This window comes from Ammospiza caudacuta, chromosome 27 (assembly GCF_027887145.1).
Source record: "Ammospiza caudacuta isolate bAmmCau1 chromosome 27, bAmmCau1.pri, whole genome shotgun sequence".
Taxonomy (NCBI): domain Eukaryota; kingdom Metazoa; phylum Chordata; class Aves; order Passeriformes; family Passerellidae; genus Ammospiza; species Ammospiza caudacuta.
The window spans coordinates 6,156,620-6,173,313 of NC_080619.1; the positions used below are offsets into that span (position 1 = coordinate 6,156,620).

General features: G+C 51.0%; 1 protein-coding gene across 1 annotated transcript in view; it reads left to right on the top strand.

Moving 5' to 3' along the window:
• Positions 1–1,048: 1,048 nt before the first annotated feature.
• The window catches only part of KANSL1 (KAT8 regulatory NSL complex subunit 1), a 67,484-nt gene continuing 51,838 nt past the window's right edge, over positions 1,049–16,694 (top strand). The window contains exons 1-2 of the mRNA XM_058820368.1: positions 1,049–1,352; positions 11,118–12,486. Of these exons, the coding sequence (XP_058676351.1) occupies positions 11,201–12,486 (1,286 nt within the window). The 5' untranslated portion in view covers positions 1,049–1,352; positions 11,118–11,200. The remainder of the gene's footprint in view (positions 1,353–11,117; positions 12,487–16,694) is intronic.

Below are 16,694 nucleotides of genomic sequence, written 5' to 3' on the forward strand. Positions count from 1 at the left end.
AGCGTGCCGGGCTCTGTGCTGGGCACAGTCAGTGTCACCGCCTGCCAGGGGCCAGGCTGAAGATCACAGAGGGGAAATGGTTTGTGCGGTCCCAAAGGAATTCTGTCTTGCTCTTGGTGTGTCCTGTGTGATGGAGCTGTGAAGGGCAGGACCGGGGCAGCAGGAGCATCGGTGGCCGGGCTGCCAGCCCTGCGTGCCCCGGGCCCAGACCCTGCCTGGGGGCTGCGGGACAGCCCCGGAGTCCGGCTGGGGCACAGGGGGCACGATTTCCTGGGCAGATTTTCTTTGGGCAGGTTTCCCGGCAATACCGCCGGGGACCGTGGCAGGAGCAGTGCGGGCCGGGCCGGCAGCGAGCTCCCGGGGCTGCACTGGGCGCGGGAGAGCGTGACGTGCAGTTTTGCGGGAAAACGCTTAACCGGCGAAGGCTGTTTGTTTGATTTTTCCCGGGAGCTCGCTGGCAATGGCAGAGCGGCAGAACCCTGGATTTTGGGCAAGAAACGGTTAAAGCAGCGTTAAACCAGCGGCGTTGCGTGTCCTGTGTGTCCCCGGCCGCGGGCGGACTCCAACTCCCGCCGTGCCCCGCGCGCCGCCGCGGGCTCCCCCTGGCGGTGTCCGGCAGCGGCGGGGCCGCGGCGGGCGGACAAAAGGCGGCGGGTCCGCCCCTCCCTCCACTTCCCCGCCCTCCCTCCCCGGCGGCGGCGGCGGTGCCGGTGCCCGCCCCTCCCTCCCCTTCCCCTCCCCTCCCTCCCCTTCCCCTCCCCTCCCTCCCCTTCCCCTCCCCTCCCTCCCCTTCCCCTCCCCTCCCGCACTGCAGCTCCTCCGCGCGGCCGCGGCGGGCGCTCGGCGGGGCCCCCCGGCTGCGGGCGGGCGCGGGTTGCGCTGCGCGGCGCGGCCGCCGGGGGCGCTGCGGCGGCGCCCCCCGCCCCCCCGCCTCCTCGCCGTCCTCCTCCTCCTTCCCCCCGGTGCATTCTCCGGCTGACGGGAGGGGGAGGGCAGGGAAGGAGCCCGGCCGCCATTTTCGAGCCGCGCCGCCGCCGCGCTCGCCCGGAGCAGGGGGGGACCGGGCGCGCCGACGAGAAGCGCCGCAGCGCCCGCTCCGCCCCAGCGCTCCGACCCGGGGGCGGGGGGGCCCCGCTCCCCCCCTCCCCCCCCCACCCCCAGCACTGCAGCCGCCGAGGGAGACGGGCGAGCCCATCCCCCGTTCCGCCGGGGCGGGCGGGGGGGGGCGCCGGGGGTGGCGGCGCCGCGGCTGCCGCCCCTCGTCCCGGGGGGGCCCGCTTGGTTTGTTTGCGAACTGCGCCCGTTTCGCCGCGGCCGAGCCCGCCCGGACCGCGCTCGCCGCTCGTCACGTGGTAGGTGCCGCTCGCCCCGCGCCCGCCGCCCCGCGCCCGCCGCGCCTCCCCCGCCGCCCCTTTGTTAGAGCCGCCGCGCCCCGCCGGGCCCCGCCGCCGCCGCGCCCCAACTTCTGCGAGCCCCCCCCCGCGCTGCCCTTCCCCTCCCCGGTGCGGCGGAAAGTGCGGGGGTCGTGGCAGGAGAGCCGCCCCGCACCCCCCCCCTCCCCGCCCGCCGCCCCCGGTGCTGCGTCTCCCCGGGGCGGGGGGGGCGCCGCGGGCGGGGGGCGGCGGCGCCGCTCGACATTGAAATCCCGGCGCCGGGGGTCCCGCAGGGTCGGGCCGGGGCCTCTCACGTGGCCGCTGCCCCCGGGGAGGGGAAGGGACGGACGGGAGGGAGGGAAGGGGGGGCAGCGTTCCCTAACCTGGTGGGAAAAGGGGGGCCGGGGTGGGGGGGCACACGCGAAGTTTTAAAAGTAAACAGAAAAAAAAAATTAAATTGCATAACCTCAAAGCTTGCAAAACGCGTGGAGGGAGCAGGTCCCGCGGCCCCAAATCCGCCTGGAAAATAGGAGCGGAGCGGTGCCGGTAATCCCGGTGGGCTGTCACCGGCGGGAGCCGTGTCACCGGGCGCTCTCCCTTCTCCCGGGGTGCACAATAGCGTCATTTTCCAGGTGGCTTCGAGCTCCAAAACCGTCTCCCTGTATTTACTTTCTAGCCGCATATTTTGTATTTTATTTATTTGGAACCGGCCCTGCCGATCCAGGATTATTTCCCCCCAAACAAGCTGGAGGAGTCCGGCTATCCTGAAATGCTTTCCGTGATCCATACGTGTGTTTACTTCCATCACGAGATTAGCATCTTCCAGTGCTTGGTTACGGAGAAATTTCCATCATTTGGGGTATAAATGGGGGTTATGTAGGAGGAAAAAATAAAGCAGCTAAATATATTGGGAACTAAACTTATTTTTCCCCCAAAAATCAGACCCACCTTCCAAACCGAGGTGTCATCTCTCCTCTGCTTGAATTTGTGTCCAGGTGGAGCAGAAGGCAGGCACTCCATAGATTATATTCCCTGTTATGTAAAATGCACTTGAATGACAAACTGTAGTTTTCCATGAAACCGGTCAGGATATGGGAGGAACTGCAGGTTTTTTATTTGTTTTGACTGACCATTATATTTTGAACTGCTTTGGGCCACGGCCGTGTCGCTGGTTACATCATGTCGTGTGTTGTGTTCGGGGTGCTTTGTGGCTCTGAAAATAAGGTGAGGAGGCAGCAGCCGGTCCCGGGCCGGGCGGGACTCGCCGTGGGTCGGTGCCGCTGCTGCGGGGGATGATAAAACACCGGGGCTGCCCGGGCTCTGAGCGTGGCTGTGTGTGTGCCCCGAACCCCTGCCAGCCCGGGCATCTGCCTGCGTGCAGGCGTTTTCTCTTTAAAACCATATTTGTCCTTTTTATAGCCTTTGTTTTCATGGAGGAACCTCTGATGCTCTTCCCTGCTTTAGCGTATCCTCATGGATTTCCATTCTGGCACGGGAACAGCGACGCTCCTCAAGCTGATTATATATATTTTTATTTTTTTTCTTTAATTGAGAAGTCAGCAGCGTTTTAAATCGGCCGAGGGGGCGGTGGAGCAGAGCGGGGCCGGGGGAGCCCCGGGCCGGTACCGATCCCGGTTCCCCCTTGGTTCCCGGCCCGGTTCCCTGCTCGGTTCCGGCTCGGTTTCTGGCCCGGTTCCCCCTCGGCTCCCGGCCCGTTTCCTGGCCCGGTTCCCCCTCGGTCCCCGCTCGGTTTCTGGCCCGGTTCCCCCTCGGTCCCCGCTCGGCTCCCGGCCCGTTTCCTGGCCCGGTTCCCCCTCGGTCCCCGCTCGGTTTCTGGCCCGGTCCCCGCTCGGTTCCCGGCCCGGTTCCCCCTCGGTTCCCGGCCCGGTTCCCCGCCCGCCCCCGCGCACCAGGGACGGGCGGCCCGGCTTTGGCGCGGCAGCGGGGATGGGGACGGTGTTTTGGTTTTTTTTTTTTTTTTTTTTTTTTTTTTTTTTTTTTTTTTTTTTTTTTTTTTTTTTTCCCCTGTATAGCCGCACTGCCAAGGTAGCACAGCTGTGTGGGGCTTAATGGATTGATATGCTGCAGGAGCAGTTAATTGTGGAACTTGGTTGTGGTACTGTTATAGCTGATTTGTAATGATTTAGCAATGAGGAATGACTTGTGTTCCCTCGTCAGAGGTGATAAAGCAGCAGATGACCAGGCAGATGTGGCTGTGGGTTTCTCTTGCGCCTTTTTTCCCCTCTTTTGCCTGTTATTTTTTTTGAAAGCTGTATTTCAGTCCCATTTGCTGTCAGAGATCATCCGGTAACCGGAGAGCTGGTGAGAGTGTGACATCATGCGAGGCAGGGGTGAAAACTGAGCGGTTCTGTGACCAAAGTCACTTCCTTTTGCCCTGTTTATAACTCGTGTTTTGGCGAAGGCCGCTGCCATTATCTAATGAACGCCCAGAACAAAGCCTGTCTCTGGAGTTCCAGCACTCCACCCTTCCCTGCTCGGGCTCCACTTGCTGCCTGTCCTCAGGAACCTCAAAAGGCTTTTCCAGGGAGGATGAGACTCAATGGACAGCAAGGTAAAGATAAGGCCTGGGGATTCTTAGGCCCAGCGCAAGGGGAAGGGTAAAGCTTGGGGAGTGGAGAAAGGGCAAGCAGCACATATTTTTATTTCTGAGCTTTCCCCTCAGCCCCTTCCATACAATTTTCCTCTTATGGAAAATTGCCTTTTTCTAGCACCATTTTTTGAGAGTAGGTCAGTGGTATCTCAGCCTGAACCCAAACAGCACCTGATTTTTGCATTTTTCTGTTTGTTTTTAAACTGAGAGAAACAGGTGGGTCAACTTAGGCCTAAATGGGAATTTAATTCCTGGAAGGGTCTCAGGTGGATCACACGGTGATGAGACCAAATAATGAGTAAGTTCTGCACGCCTGCCTCTCTTTCCAGTGTTTATCCTTCATTTAAAAAGAGCTCTGAGCACTGGGCAGTTGCAGTGGCAGGTGATCTGAGAAGCAGCGTTTCCGTTGCTGCATTTTATAAATACCATGTCCCTGCTCATGACTTCCAGGAATACAATGTCTATCTGGAATGAAAAGCAGCAAAGACTTGGTTTGAAAATCCTTCCCCGTAAACAGGAGTTTGGCTGCTTGTTGGAGGATGCAGTTTTCTGTGACAAATCGTTTAAATTGGAATAAAAGCTTTCTGTTCTTTCTCAGCTGGGCCAGGAGTTGTCATACCCAAATCAGCAAGAGTCTGGGTGATGCAGAACTTGAGTAAACATAATTCCATTAAACCCTGCACATGTCCTCATCAGCCTGAGTTCAGAGCTGTGTTTTTGGAAGAGGAGAGGTTGGGTAAGGTCTCGTTCAGGTTTTTAAAGAAAGTTAGAAAACCAGTCTGGATTTCTTCTGCCACGAGGTGCAGCCAGCAGGTGACTGCCAGAGTTTGGAGAGTGAGACAAATGGAGAAATGGGAGATGTTAATAGTTGGGAAGACTTAATTCTGGAGTTCTGACAGTGCAGTATCTGAATTTAGTGATGAAACTGTGCTGTTTATCTGATAAGATGAGGGAGAAAGGTAACAAAATCAAATCTTAAGAGGGGAAATGGGGGTAGCTGTCAGCCTGAGCAGGCCTCATCCTCATCTGTGCCTGAGTTAATCTCTTGCTGCAAACTTGTTTTTTTCACATTTGGTGGAAAGAAAAGTTTAATTGAAATACATATTTCTGTACTGGGAGCTGCTTCAGGCCTCAGAGGCCTTAGCAGAAGGTGGACCTTAAAGATTTCTAATTTTCAGCTCTCAAACGTTAGGAAGCATCTCTGTGAAATCTTTACAACTTCCTGTCAGGGTCTGCAGCGACAGGATGTGATGGGAAGGTTACTGCCAGGTTGCTCTGCACTAAATGAGGAAGAGCAAGCCCAGCTCAGGCTGTAATTAGGGCCGTGGAAAAGAGCCTGTGATGTGTGAGTGAGCATCACCTTTGATTAAACTGCTTGGAGCTGGTGTCAGCCGTGCTGGGCTGTGCTCTCCTCTGAGATCAGTCAGCTGAGCTCTCTGTCCTGAGGATGCTGAACTCCAGTCAGAGTAAAATCTGTAAATTTGGCTGCCAGCGTGGGCAGGGGTCTGCTGCTCTGGGAAATTTAGCTCTGCTCCCCTTTGGGCTATTTTATTTTATTTCCTCTTGAGGACACGGCCAGCTATCCCAAGGACTTCTTGTAGTGAAAGCATGGTTCTAAAATACTAAGCATAAAATATGAAGTATTAAGATGGTGCTACTTTGTGGAGCAGGGGGTTGTTAAGGGTATGGCCACTTATCCCGAGGCACTCCAAAATACTTCTTGTAGTGACAGCCAATGCCTTGTTCTAAAATACTAAATATAAAATATGAAGTATTAAGGTGGTGCCGCTTTATGGGGCAGTGGGGTGTTGAGGGTGTTGGAAACAGTTATATATGCATTTGAGCAAAGGTGGGTATGGCTGTACCAAGTGAATGAAAATGTATCTTTAAAATTAAAAGGCAATTCTGTTTTTTGTTTAACTTGCTCCCTGAGTCCTGAGTTCAGTTTTTCATATTTCCTGGGCAATTTGCCCAGATTATGCGAAAGAAAAACAAAATCTTTCTGATACTGGATGGGGGAGACCCAGATTTCACAATTAAAGCTTTCTAAAATTTTATTTTATTTTTTATTTTTTGTCTCTGACAGGCTGCTGCTTTCTGCAGATGTCCCATTATTATTTTTGAAACATATTTCTTTTGATTTGACTAAACTGCAACTTTGTTCTGAAGAGTAGCTTAACAGCAATGGGTATTTTTATCTCCAGCCACTTAGTTTTCCAGGTGAAGGCATTCTTGCTTTTAATTATTCACTTTTCCAGATTTTTTTGGCAGTGATGACAGTTAATCTTGCTTTGTGGCTTCAGTTTTTCTTTCTGACATCATATTGATGAAACCTCCTTTACCTCAGATGATGCAATTGGTTTGGTTTATTTATATCCAGTGAGAGTTCACAGGCGTAAGAGAGAATTATTCTTGCAGAAGAGATCTCAGAGTTGACCAGACCCTGCCACTCATGTGGACAAGGAAATAGAAACAGCAGCTTTTAGTTTAATCTTGAGAGCTTCTCTTTGGAAACAAACAGAAGTGGAGCTCAGTAGTATTTGTGGTATGTTCTTACTACTAAAATTCTTATTTTTCCCTGGGAGATTAGGTGCAAGTCTGTAGTGTTAATAGCTGTGGAATGTACTCATGTGTATGTTGTAAAAATCTGTGGTTCTTGTGTATGTTCTTGACCATTTTAGAATTAATATTTAAAAGAAAAGAGCCTGTTTCCCAAATGTGGGTCACTGCAAGCACACAGTCTGCACGTGATAACTGGCTTATCAATAAGGTGATCGTCCTCACGTTTCCTTAATTAAAGCTTTGAGAGTTGCTTCTCATGTAAATCCCTTTCTAAATTGGTCAACACCTGTCTTACAACTACAAAATGTTGAGAGGTGATAACAAAAGGCACGTAGAGAATCTGTTATGTACAGTTGTAACTTTGGTGGATGGACATTGTGGATGTGGAAAATATTTGTAGGGCTCAGGGAGTTGCTGTGTGTTGTTATCTGCTGAGGTTAGCACAGATGATGTGTTTTACTTGCAAAATGAAGTGTAGAGGGATTTTATTTTACCAAGTTTGGGGGTTTTCGTGTGCTTTGTTTTGGTTTTTTGACTGAAACATATTTGTAACCACACGGACTCAAGAGTTGGCCGCGCTGCTGATTTGTAGTGGGGGAGGAGAGGGGAAGTGGGAATTGGTATAATGCTCACTTCCTTCGGGGTAACTCTGCTTTTGTTGCTTCTAGCAGCACCTTTGTGTGCTCAGGAAATGGGTGTTGGGGACAGCTTGGGCTGAAGGGCTTTCAGGGTGCAGTAGTGCAGAGTTTGGGGTCATGTCAGGGAGTTAAACCACAATCCAGGAACGTAAATGTGTGAGGTGGGCGTGTGAGGCCCGGCAGTGCAGGGAGGGATGGAGGGCACAGGTGGGGGAGCCAGGTGGGTGCCACGGTGGGATTGATGTCTGGGAAAAGAGCACACACAGCCCTTCCAGAGGCAAACTGGTGCCACAGAGCTCCCCATGTTTCTCATGGCCCTCACTGGAAGCACAGTGCCTGGTTTCTTCCACAAAGAATTCAGAGAGCCAAAACTTCCTGTGTTTGTTTTGGGCTTGTTTTCTGGGGTGCCACACAAAATCATGTGCTTGGAAACCCAGTTCTCCTTCCAATGTCTGATTGTAGAACTGAGTTTTAGAAGCAGAGGGTGTTGAATAAGTCAGCAGGCCAGGGGATTGTTTTCAGGGGTGTCATGACCTGGTCCTGCTCCAAGTGTAGTGTGACTGGGTGTGTTCCTCCCATCACTGCCTTGTGTCCCACTCCTCCTCTGCTCAGGGTTCCAGTGATGGGTCAGGAGTCCCCCGAGGAGCCCTGGTGGCTCTGCTGCCTCCCTGCACTCCTGGGGAGTTACGGTTACCCTGGTTTTACCTGCTTGCTGCAGCCTTTCATCTTGGCTCTGTTAATTACTGCTGAGTGCTCTGGCAGTGCTCTACTTGTGAAGGGAAAATGAAGAATGTTCATTCAGGATTAGCTAAAGACAGGCTGTAAACACCACGCTGGCCTTCCAGAGGCAGCTCCTCCTGGACCTGGCCAGGCCAAGTCCAGCACAGGGCTGTGCCAGGGCTGCTGGAGGCTGGGCTGGGCTTGAGCTGTGCTGGTGGAGCTGGAGCAGTGTCCAGTCACCCTGGCAGCTCTCTCACAGCAGGGCTGGTGCCACAGCAGAAGCCTCTTGGTCACACATGTGTCACCTTGAGGGCTGGGAATTAAAGACCCTTGGCAGGGAAACAGTGAAAAGAGACTGTGGGTGCTCACACGGATCTGCTAAAGCTGATGGGTGACGGCAGTTTCAGTAGAAATTGCCAGCACAGTTTGGGTCCCAGGAGCAGGCAACAGATTGGGGATAATTCTTGGAATTATTGTGAGACTTAGCAGAATGCTCTGAAAGTTCCTCAGACTGTGAATGACCTTCCCATTCAGTGACCTTTCCTTTTGTTTATTCTCCTTCCTCAGAGATGCCTTAACCCCTTCTCCCTTCCAATTCCCTGTTAAGAAGAAATTCCAGATAAGTGTAATACAGCTTTAATAACAACACTAAAAACAGAGGGAGGGAACATGCTTACAAATGTTCCTTAATGTCTTTTCCAGGGTTGCTCATAAAAGTTGAGGTCTAATTCAGTGTTAGAGGAGCCAGTGCTGTCCAGCGCACAGAGAGTTTATAAGGACTTAAATAAAATACAAAAAATAGGCCCAATAATTTTTTGGAGGTCATCTTTAAGCTACTAGAACAAAGCCTTATTCTTAGGGGAGGCTTTCCAGGCTTCCAGAGTACTCCAAATGCTGTCCACTCAAGGAAAAGTGGAGCCAAGGAGGTTTGCAGGAGCTTAGCAGGAGGATTTGCTGTTTCCAAGTGGGTTTGCAAACCCGGAGGAAAAAGCAGTGTCAAAGTTTTGCTTCCGTTTCCCACTTCTGTTAATTTAAGCTGATGACCTACAAATTAACTCACTCCAGCCTGCATCTCCTGCAGACTCCTGGCTGTTCATGAAGAGTCATTTAGCTCCAAGGGGAGGGGTTTCTGCTCTTTTTGCACTTGGGTGTTTCCAGAGCCACTGTGGATGTCTGGTGGGAGCTGTGATGGAGAGCCCTGAGCCAGAGTTCCCTCTGGAAGGGAAACCCAGGTGTTTCTGCAGAGCTGGGAGCCTGTTAGGGGCAGTCATCCCCACTGTGTGTCTCTAGTGAAGGTCTTGGAAGGAGGCTGGAGGGGAGGAAGTCTTTATTCTGACAGTCTTCCTCCCTCCTCTCCCAAGGGTGTCTTAGTTACAAGTGGAAAGTTCCCTGCAAGTTCCTTTTTTTTTTCATTCTTCCCTGAATAGGCATGTTCAGTTTTTATTTATGGACCCAAATGATGACTAAAAGCCGTTTTCAGTGAGTGTGGCCTAAACTTCTAGACATGCAGATCCTTTTTTAGTAAGGATAAAGTGTAGTCAATTACAGAATACAGTAAGTTCTGTGAGCTGGGGACTTGGGAAGCCTGAACCCTCCTCCAGCATCTCGATATTTCTGCTGCAACAGCTTTTTTAAAGTGGCTTTCTCTGGGAGTGTATTCTTTCTCCTCTGTCTCCTTCTTCTGTCACCTAACTGGATTTTATGGAGAGTGAGTTAGAGGGACTGTGAGCAGGGTAGGGACAGCCCTCAGGACCAGTCCAGGCTGGAGGATGAACAGATGGAAATCATTTTGGGATTCCAGGACTGTGGAGGGTTTGTGTTTTGGACCTGGTGAAGGGCTGGACAGTTGACCAATGTATGTACTCATTGGAAACCACACAGAGCAAATTTTGAGCCTTCCCTCCATGGGAATATGGGTTTGTTTCTCTAACTCATCTTTGACTTTTCACAAAAATTCAGTTTCTAGTACTTTGATTTTCAGCCTTGATGTCTTTCTGGTCCCTGTTACAGAGGAGCACCTGAATCTGATGTTGGGAGCAACTGGATGAGCCCAGAAACAAAACTGGCTATGAAATTTTCCTTGTTAAACATATTAAAACTTCAGCTAGTCCTTGCTTTTCCTGTAAAGTGGTGCATTAATACGGTCATTGGGGTGTGTTAATGAAGAGCTACAAAAGCTTATGCAAATTTATGTGAAATTAGAGGATTGGCATATCAGGCAAGAGATCAGGGCAACTTTTTATTATTAAGTTGACATGAAATATCCTATGAAAATGCTAAATAACTTCAGCAGTAAAAGGAAAATCAAGTAACTGTTTCACTGGCAGCACAGCTGGTGCTGTGGGTTATTTGAATGCAATTTAAAAAGACATTTAAAAACACTGACAGTTTTAGTGGTAAGGAAGGTGGGTGAATGACCAGAGACTTGTAGATGGATGGGAAGAGGCTGCAGTGTAGAGAAACGAAGAGTTTTTAGTTCTTTAGTTATTTCTTTTTACTTGTTTGCTCTAGTTGGGTTAAACCCAGACTTACTCTGACAGTCAGTGTAGAACTCCTCTGTGTGTGTGTGGGTTAATTTTTATCCATGCTCTTGAAAGAGAAATGGGAATTGCTCACACTGGAAATCACCTGGCTCATTCGGAAATGTACTTCTGGGAAAGTAGGTTTCGTATACATGGGGGAAGAGACTTTCTTGAAATCCCGGTTTCAGGGAAGCAGTGGGGTTCCTTCAGCCACTGGGAGTTTAAGCATATGGAGATTTGTTCCCCTCAAGCCCTGTCTGTGTTACATGTTATAGTCAAATTTGTCATTTTTAAGACCCCTGAGCTGGCAGTAGAAGCACTGAAAGCTATTTCCTAGGTGTAGCTCAGGGATTTTAATGATGAAGTTGGTGAGCTGCTGGCATTGAGGAATAGGAGCATCCACGGCTGGAGCTTTCATGGAGGCCTGGAAGGGTTCTGTGAAAGATGGGAGTAGCAGTTCCAGCCAGGCACCAACTGTGGGAGATGCTGGGTTCTGGAGGGCTGTGCGTTCCTGTTTCTGCTCCCTGGTGCTGCTCTCCTGAGCAGCTGGGGCTCCGGGGGGGAGGAGGCCGCGCTCAGCGTGGCGAAGCGCGAGCGCCGCGTCCGCATCTCGCTGCCGTTTTCAAAGCGGTTTTTGATTTATTTGCCCCAAGCGCGGCGCCTGACCGTGTGTTTTGCCTTCCCCGTGCAGGCTGCCCTCGGGAGCGGCAGTGGGAGGCAGTGGAGCTGGCCTCGGCAGCGGGAGAGGCTGGACTTCCCGTGTGTCTGTGCTGAATGGCTGCGATGGCGCCCGCTCTCACTGACGCAGCAGCCGAAGCTCACCACATCCGATTCAAGCTGGCTCCCCCGTCCTCCACCTTGTCGCCTGGCAGTGCCGAGAGCAACGGCAACGCCAACAACATCCTCCTGGCTGCCAACGGCACCAAAAGGAAAGCCATTGCTCCGGAGGATCCCAGTCTAGATTTCCGAAACAACCCCACCAAGGAAGAGCTGGGCAAGCTGCAGCCGCTAGTGGCCTCTTATCTCTGCTCGGATGTAACATCTGTCTCTTCAAAAGAGCCTCTGAAGCTGCAAGGAGTCTTCAACAAGCAGACAGTCCTTAAATCTCACTCTCTCTTATCTCAGTCCTTTTTGAAAACAAGTGATCTGTTGGGGAGGCAACCAGTGTTGGAATTCACTTTGGAGAATCTAAAAACAATGAGTACCAATAGCCAGCCACCTCTCCCGCAAGCGCCTGTGAATGGCTTGGCCAAGAAATTGGCCAAAAGTACCAATTCAGACCATGAAAACTCTAGTTCTCTGAATGGTGGGAAGTGTGCTTCTCCTTCTGCTGCCCTCCAGACTGTTGACTATAATACAGGAGGTTCTGAATTGGGGGACTTGAAGACCGGCTTGACCAATTGCACTCTTCCACACAGAAGCCTTGACGCAGAGCACGCAACTCCCTTTAGCAATAATAGCACTGCGAATAAACCCTCCCTGAACTCCGCAGAGCAGCAGTGGGTGCTGGAGGGCGGCAGCGGGGACGCGCGGGTGCCCGGTGTCGGCAGCAGCAAGCTGGAGGAGCAGAAGCCCTCGGTGCTGCCCGCTCACCACAGCGCTCTGGACTCGGAGATGAGGACGAGGGCCCTGCTGCGGCGGCAGGCGGACATCGAGAGCCGAGCCCGGCGGCTGCAGAAGCGCTTGCAGGTGGTGCAGGCCAAGCAGGTGGAGAGACACATCCAGCAGCAGTTGGGCGGCTTCTTGGAGAAAACGCTGAGCAAGCTTCCAGCCTTGGACCCCCTGAGGCATCGGAGCCAGCTGATGCTGACCAGAAAAGCAGAAGCAGCCTTGAGGAAAGCTGCGAGCGAGACAGTTACTTCGGAAGGCCTGAGCAACTTCCTGAAGAGTGATTCAATATCAGAGGAACTGGAGAGATTCACGGCCAGTGGCATGGCCAACTTGAGATGCAGCGAGCAGGCCTTCGACTCGGATGTCACTGACAGCAGCTCGGGGGGAGAGTCGGACGTTGAAGAGGAGGAACTGACCAAAGCAGACCCAGAACAACCCCACGTACCACTGTAAGTAGCACTCACTTGTTGCCTTTTGCTGGTGGGGAGCAAGATGGCAGATAAATATACAGTTTTTGTAGGAACCCTAAATTTTGGACAGTGTTGCGTCAAAGAATTGTTAAAACCGGTGTGGTGTGGTTTGCAGCACGTAGAGCACTGAAGATAAGTTTCCTCATGCTTACTGGAAATAATCTTTGGTGTTTTTGGAGCAGCAGGTTGTGGAAATAGTGGCTGGCTGGAGTAGTGTGAGCTGCAGATACAAACCTGGAATGTTTCTCTCCAAGATGCTTTGGTCCTGTCTCCTGAAAGGAAATGCTTGTTGTTTTACAATGGGAATATTTGTTGTAAGCCTGTTGTGTAAAGTAAGGCCAGTCTGAATCTGTGTAGCTGACAGCATATTTACCATTGAGGAATTATTTTAATTGTTAAATGGACTGTCTGGAAAAAAGTACTCAGAAAGGATTTGGTTCAAGTGCCAGCGGAAGTGTGAAACGAGTGTGTTCCCTTCTTGAATCTGGGAAATTACTGCTGGGAATTTTCTTCTTGTCTGTGAGTTGCATTAAATGATGACAACAGCTTCATAATTATGTTGTTAACTGGATGCTGTTTGCATAAGTATTAGGTGTCAGTGTGTGTGTGGAGGAGGAAGATCCTTCTTCAGGCAAAAGGTCCTGAGACAGGTCAGGGAAGAAGGGGTTTTTTTGTTCCAGACCCAGAATTTTCCCTGGGACTGCATATTTTTTGCAAAAATCTTTTAAAAGGCTGTGTTCTGAGTTTAGTCTGTGTGAAATCTTGCTTGCATCAGTAGATGGTCTCTTCCACCCTGATGGATGTGTTGAACCTCAGTCTGTGAAGTGTCATTATGGTCAACAAAAAGGTCCCAGCATGGGCACAGAGGTCCTGGCTGGAATGCCAATGGCTTTCACATCCAGGCTGGAAATAGTCACCAGGACTTCTGAATTCCTGCACTGCCCTGGGGCTGTTCAGATCTCTCTGGAGAAATCTCTGAATGGATTTGGATACCTTTTGTCCAGACTGTGTTAGTGACTGGTGGAGGGCTGTGTGACACGGATTTTACTGAGCTGGGTGGATGTGAACTGTGGGCCCTTGGTAACTCCAGCATCCTCTGAGAACATGCTCGTGTGGATGAGTGCCGGTAACCAGATGTTACAGCTTTTGAATATCAAATTCCAGCTAAATGTCACATTATGTTTTGGGAGGGTGACGCAGGATGAATTTCTGCATGTGAAGTTGTAAATGTGGTTTGAGATTGGGTTTCTCCCAGTGCAAAGCTGGTAGCTGGCTGATCATGTGATATCTCCTGGGTGGACATAAAGGGGTTCTTGTGCTGTTAGAAACAAGAATTTAGTAACTTTATTCTTGTTTTATAACATCCACAAACTTACTGTTGGGATTAGTAATAGAATTGTATTTCTAAGTCTTGTAGTAGTTATTGGAGGAGACATTTGACTAAAAATCTGTTCAAAATAATATTAAATTTCCCATATTGTGGGTTTCATGGCTTCACGTGTTGTCTAGCAAAGTGAAATTTCCTTGCCACTCCTTAATCCCAAGAGGAAGTGCAGCATTCAGAGACACGGTGCGTGAAATTCTGTGCTGACTTTTCCGCCCCTTGCGTTAGTCATGCCTTCACGTTCTGAGTGCTCTTAAAAAGCCCAAGATTCGAAAGCTAATAAAAAGGCTGATCCCTCTGTTGTCTCTGGGTTCAGAATGGTGTGTGTGCACACTGGCATCTGGGCCAGGCCCAGCAAAGCCCGTGTAAAGTTGGTGCCTGTGGCCATTCAGGAATGAGCCATCCCTGCGCTGACCGTCCTGTTGGATGGGTGCTGTGACATTGGCCAAGCTCTGGCACTGCTGAGCCTCAGTGCCTGTTGGTGCTTGTTAGTGGAGCTCCTCAAGTCACCCTTCAGAGCTGGTACAAGCTTCTGAGCACATGTAAATACCATTCTTCTCCAGCAGTGCTAGGAGCAGGAAGGGAAGAGCCGAGTTTTCCACTGGGAAGCTGCCTTGGGCCAGCTGATGGTGCAGAGCCATGTTGGACATCTGTGTGAGGGCAGAGGCTGCTCAAGGAGAGCTGGAGTTTCTGTCTTTATGAATTTACTTCTTTAGGAAGGAAGACATGAGCCCTGATTATTTTAATTTTGATAGTGAGATGGAATATGTCAGTGTGGAATGGAGACATTCCAAACCCACCTGGATGTGTAACCAGCTTTAGGAGACCCTAATTTGGGTGATCTCCAGAGGTCCCTTCCAACCCCAGCAGTTCTGTGATTCTGCACACTCTTCATTGCTCAGTCACTGTCCCTTGGTTCTGCGTTGCTTCTGGATGCCCCTGCTTTCCCTCCAAAAAGTTGTTTAGTTGTTGTAAACCTGTTGTATATTTGCTTCTAGACCTTTAGTGAGAGTTGTGGCACCAGCAATGGCTCAGAGCCTGCTGGCCATGAGTGGCCATGTCACTGACCACCTCAGAGATTCAAGCAGGAGCACCCAAAAGAGACAAAGACACGTTTACATCATGCTTAGATAAGAGCTGACCTTTGAGTTTTTCTGGTGTGGTGACATTCCAGACCCGGTATCTGGTCAAGGACAGACTTTGAAGCATTTGTATTATTCTGACCTGCCTGATCTCAGCCACAGAGCACCATCTCCCTGAGAAATTCTTCATTCCAGTAGTGTTAGGGATGTATCAGAGCTTGGTAGGTCCTTTTAAAGCACTCCCAGACCTGCTGCCCAGGAAGGTGCTGTCATTCAGGTGCGTAACCAGGCCATCATGTAATGCATAAACAAAGCAGGGAGGGATTTGTTACACCTTTGGGAAGCCCTGCCAGCCATGGGCTTGGTTTAAGGAGGTGCTCCTGGTTCTCAGGCTGCCCATGGGGAAGGCAGGTGTGTGCAGGCAGGGCTGGGTTGTGCCGAGTGCTTTGCTTTGTGTGCATCAAGGACCACCGTGCTGGGTTGTGCCTGCTGCCAGGGTAGCAATGCACAGGTCTGCTTCACAGCTGAGATTGCCTGGGGTGTGAGCAGTGCAGAGGGAGGATCAGGAGAACAGCTCTGCCTTTGCCAGGCGGTGAGGAAGGCAGGTGGGAGAATCCAAACTTCCTTGGCTGGGTGTGACTGGAGGCAGCAGCGCCTGAGAAACCTGTGCGACTGTGAAAGAGCCCAGGTGCCCTTTGGGGGTGGGCAGGCCCTGGCACAGGTGCCCAGAGCAGCTGTGGCTGCCCCTGGATCCCTGGCAGTGCCCAAGGCCAGGCTGGACAGGGCTTGGAGCAGTTTGGGTCAGTGGAAAGTGTCCCTGCCGTGGCAGGGGTGGCACTGGATGGGCTTTAAGGTCCCTTCCAACCCAAACCATTCCATGGTTTTATGTTGCTGTCAGCATGCTGGAACTGCTTGTGAAACATGGTTCAGAGAAGGACATGGAATTCTTCCCAGTGCTGGAGGGCTGCTGGCTGAAATCTGGTTTATGTGGCTGAGTGATAGTTTAGAAAGTCACCAAAGTCCTGTTGTTTCTGTGTCCCTGTGCTAATACATTTAAATAGGAAATATTTCATGTGGCTTGTACGCTTTTATAGTAGTTGCTCTTCTCAGAATGGTGGTTTCTTTGGTTGTGTTGGATTTGCCTGCAGACAAGTTTAATCAGAATTTGTCAATTATTTTTGGCTGGTTGGTGACCTGTGCTATGCAGTGATGTAGACATGAGCTGGTGAGTGGTAGGTGACTTAATTCAACTTGAGTCTGTACCATGGAAAAATTTTCTGAAAAGGCAATGAAACCAAATATTTAACTGGGACTTATCTTTTAGCTCGGGTTTTCTTATCTGGAAAGTCAGTGTTTGGTTGGCAGTTGCATTGAGCTGCTGAGAGGGAACTGCAGTTCCTAGTGACCAACTTCTCACACCCCTGGCTTCCCACAGAGCCTTTCCAAGGGTCAGACAGTCCCTACAGCATTCACTTGTGGTTGTTATGATGCCTATGGCCACGATGCCTGAGCACACTTTAATTATTCCCATTTACTGAAGGGAAATCCCAGCACCTTGTGCACTTTGGTGTTGCAGTGAATCATTTCACAGCCCGTGTGTTGTCTCCTCCCTGCACTGTGTCACGTTGTGCTGCTGGGATTTCAGAGTCGCTGGCTTGGAGTAGTAATTAACATTTCTTTCCCAGCACTGATTTCCAAGTCCTGTGTTGGAGATGAATGCA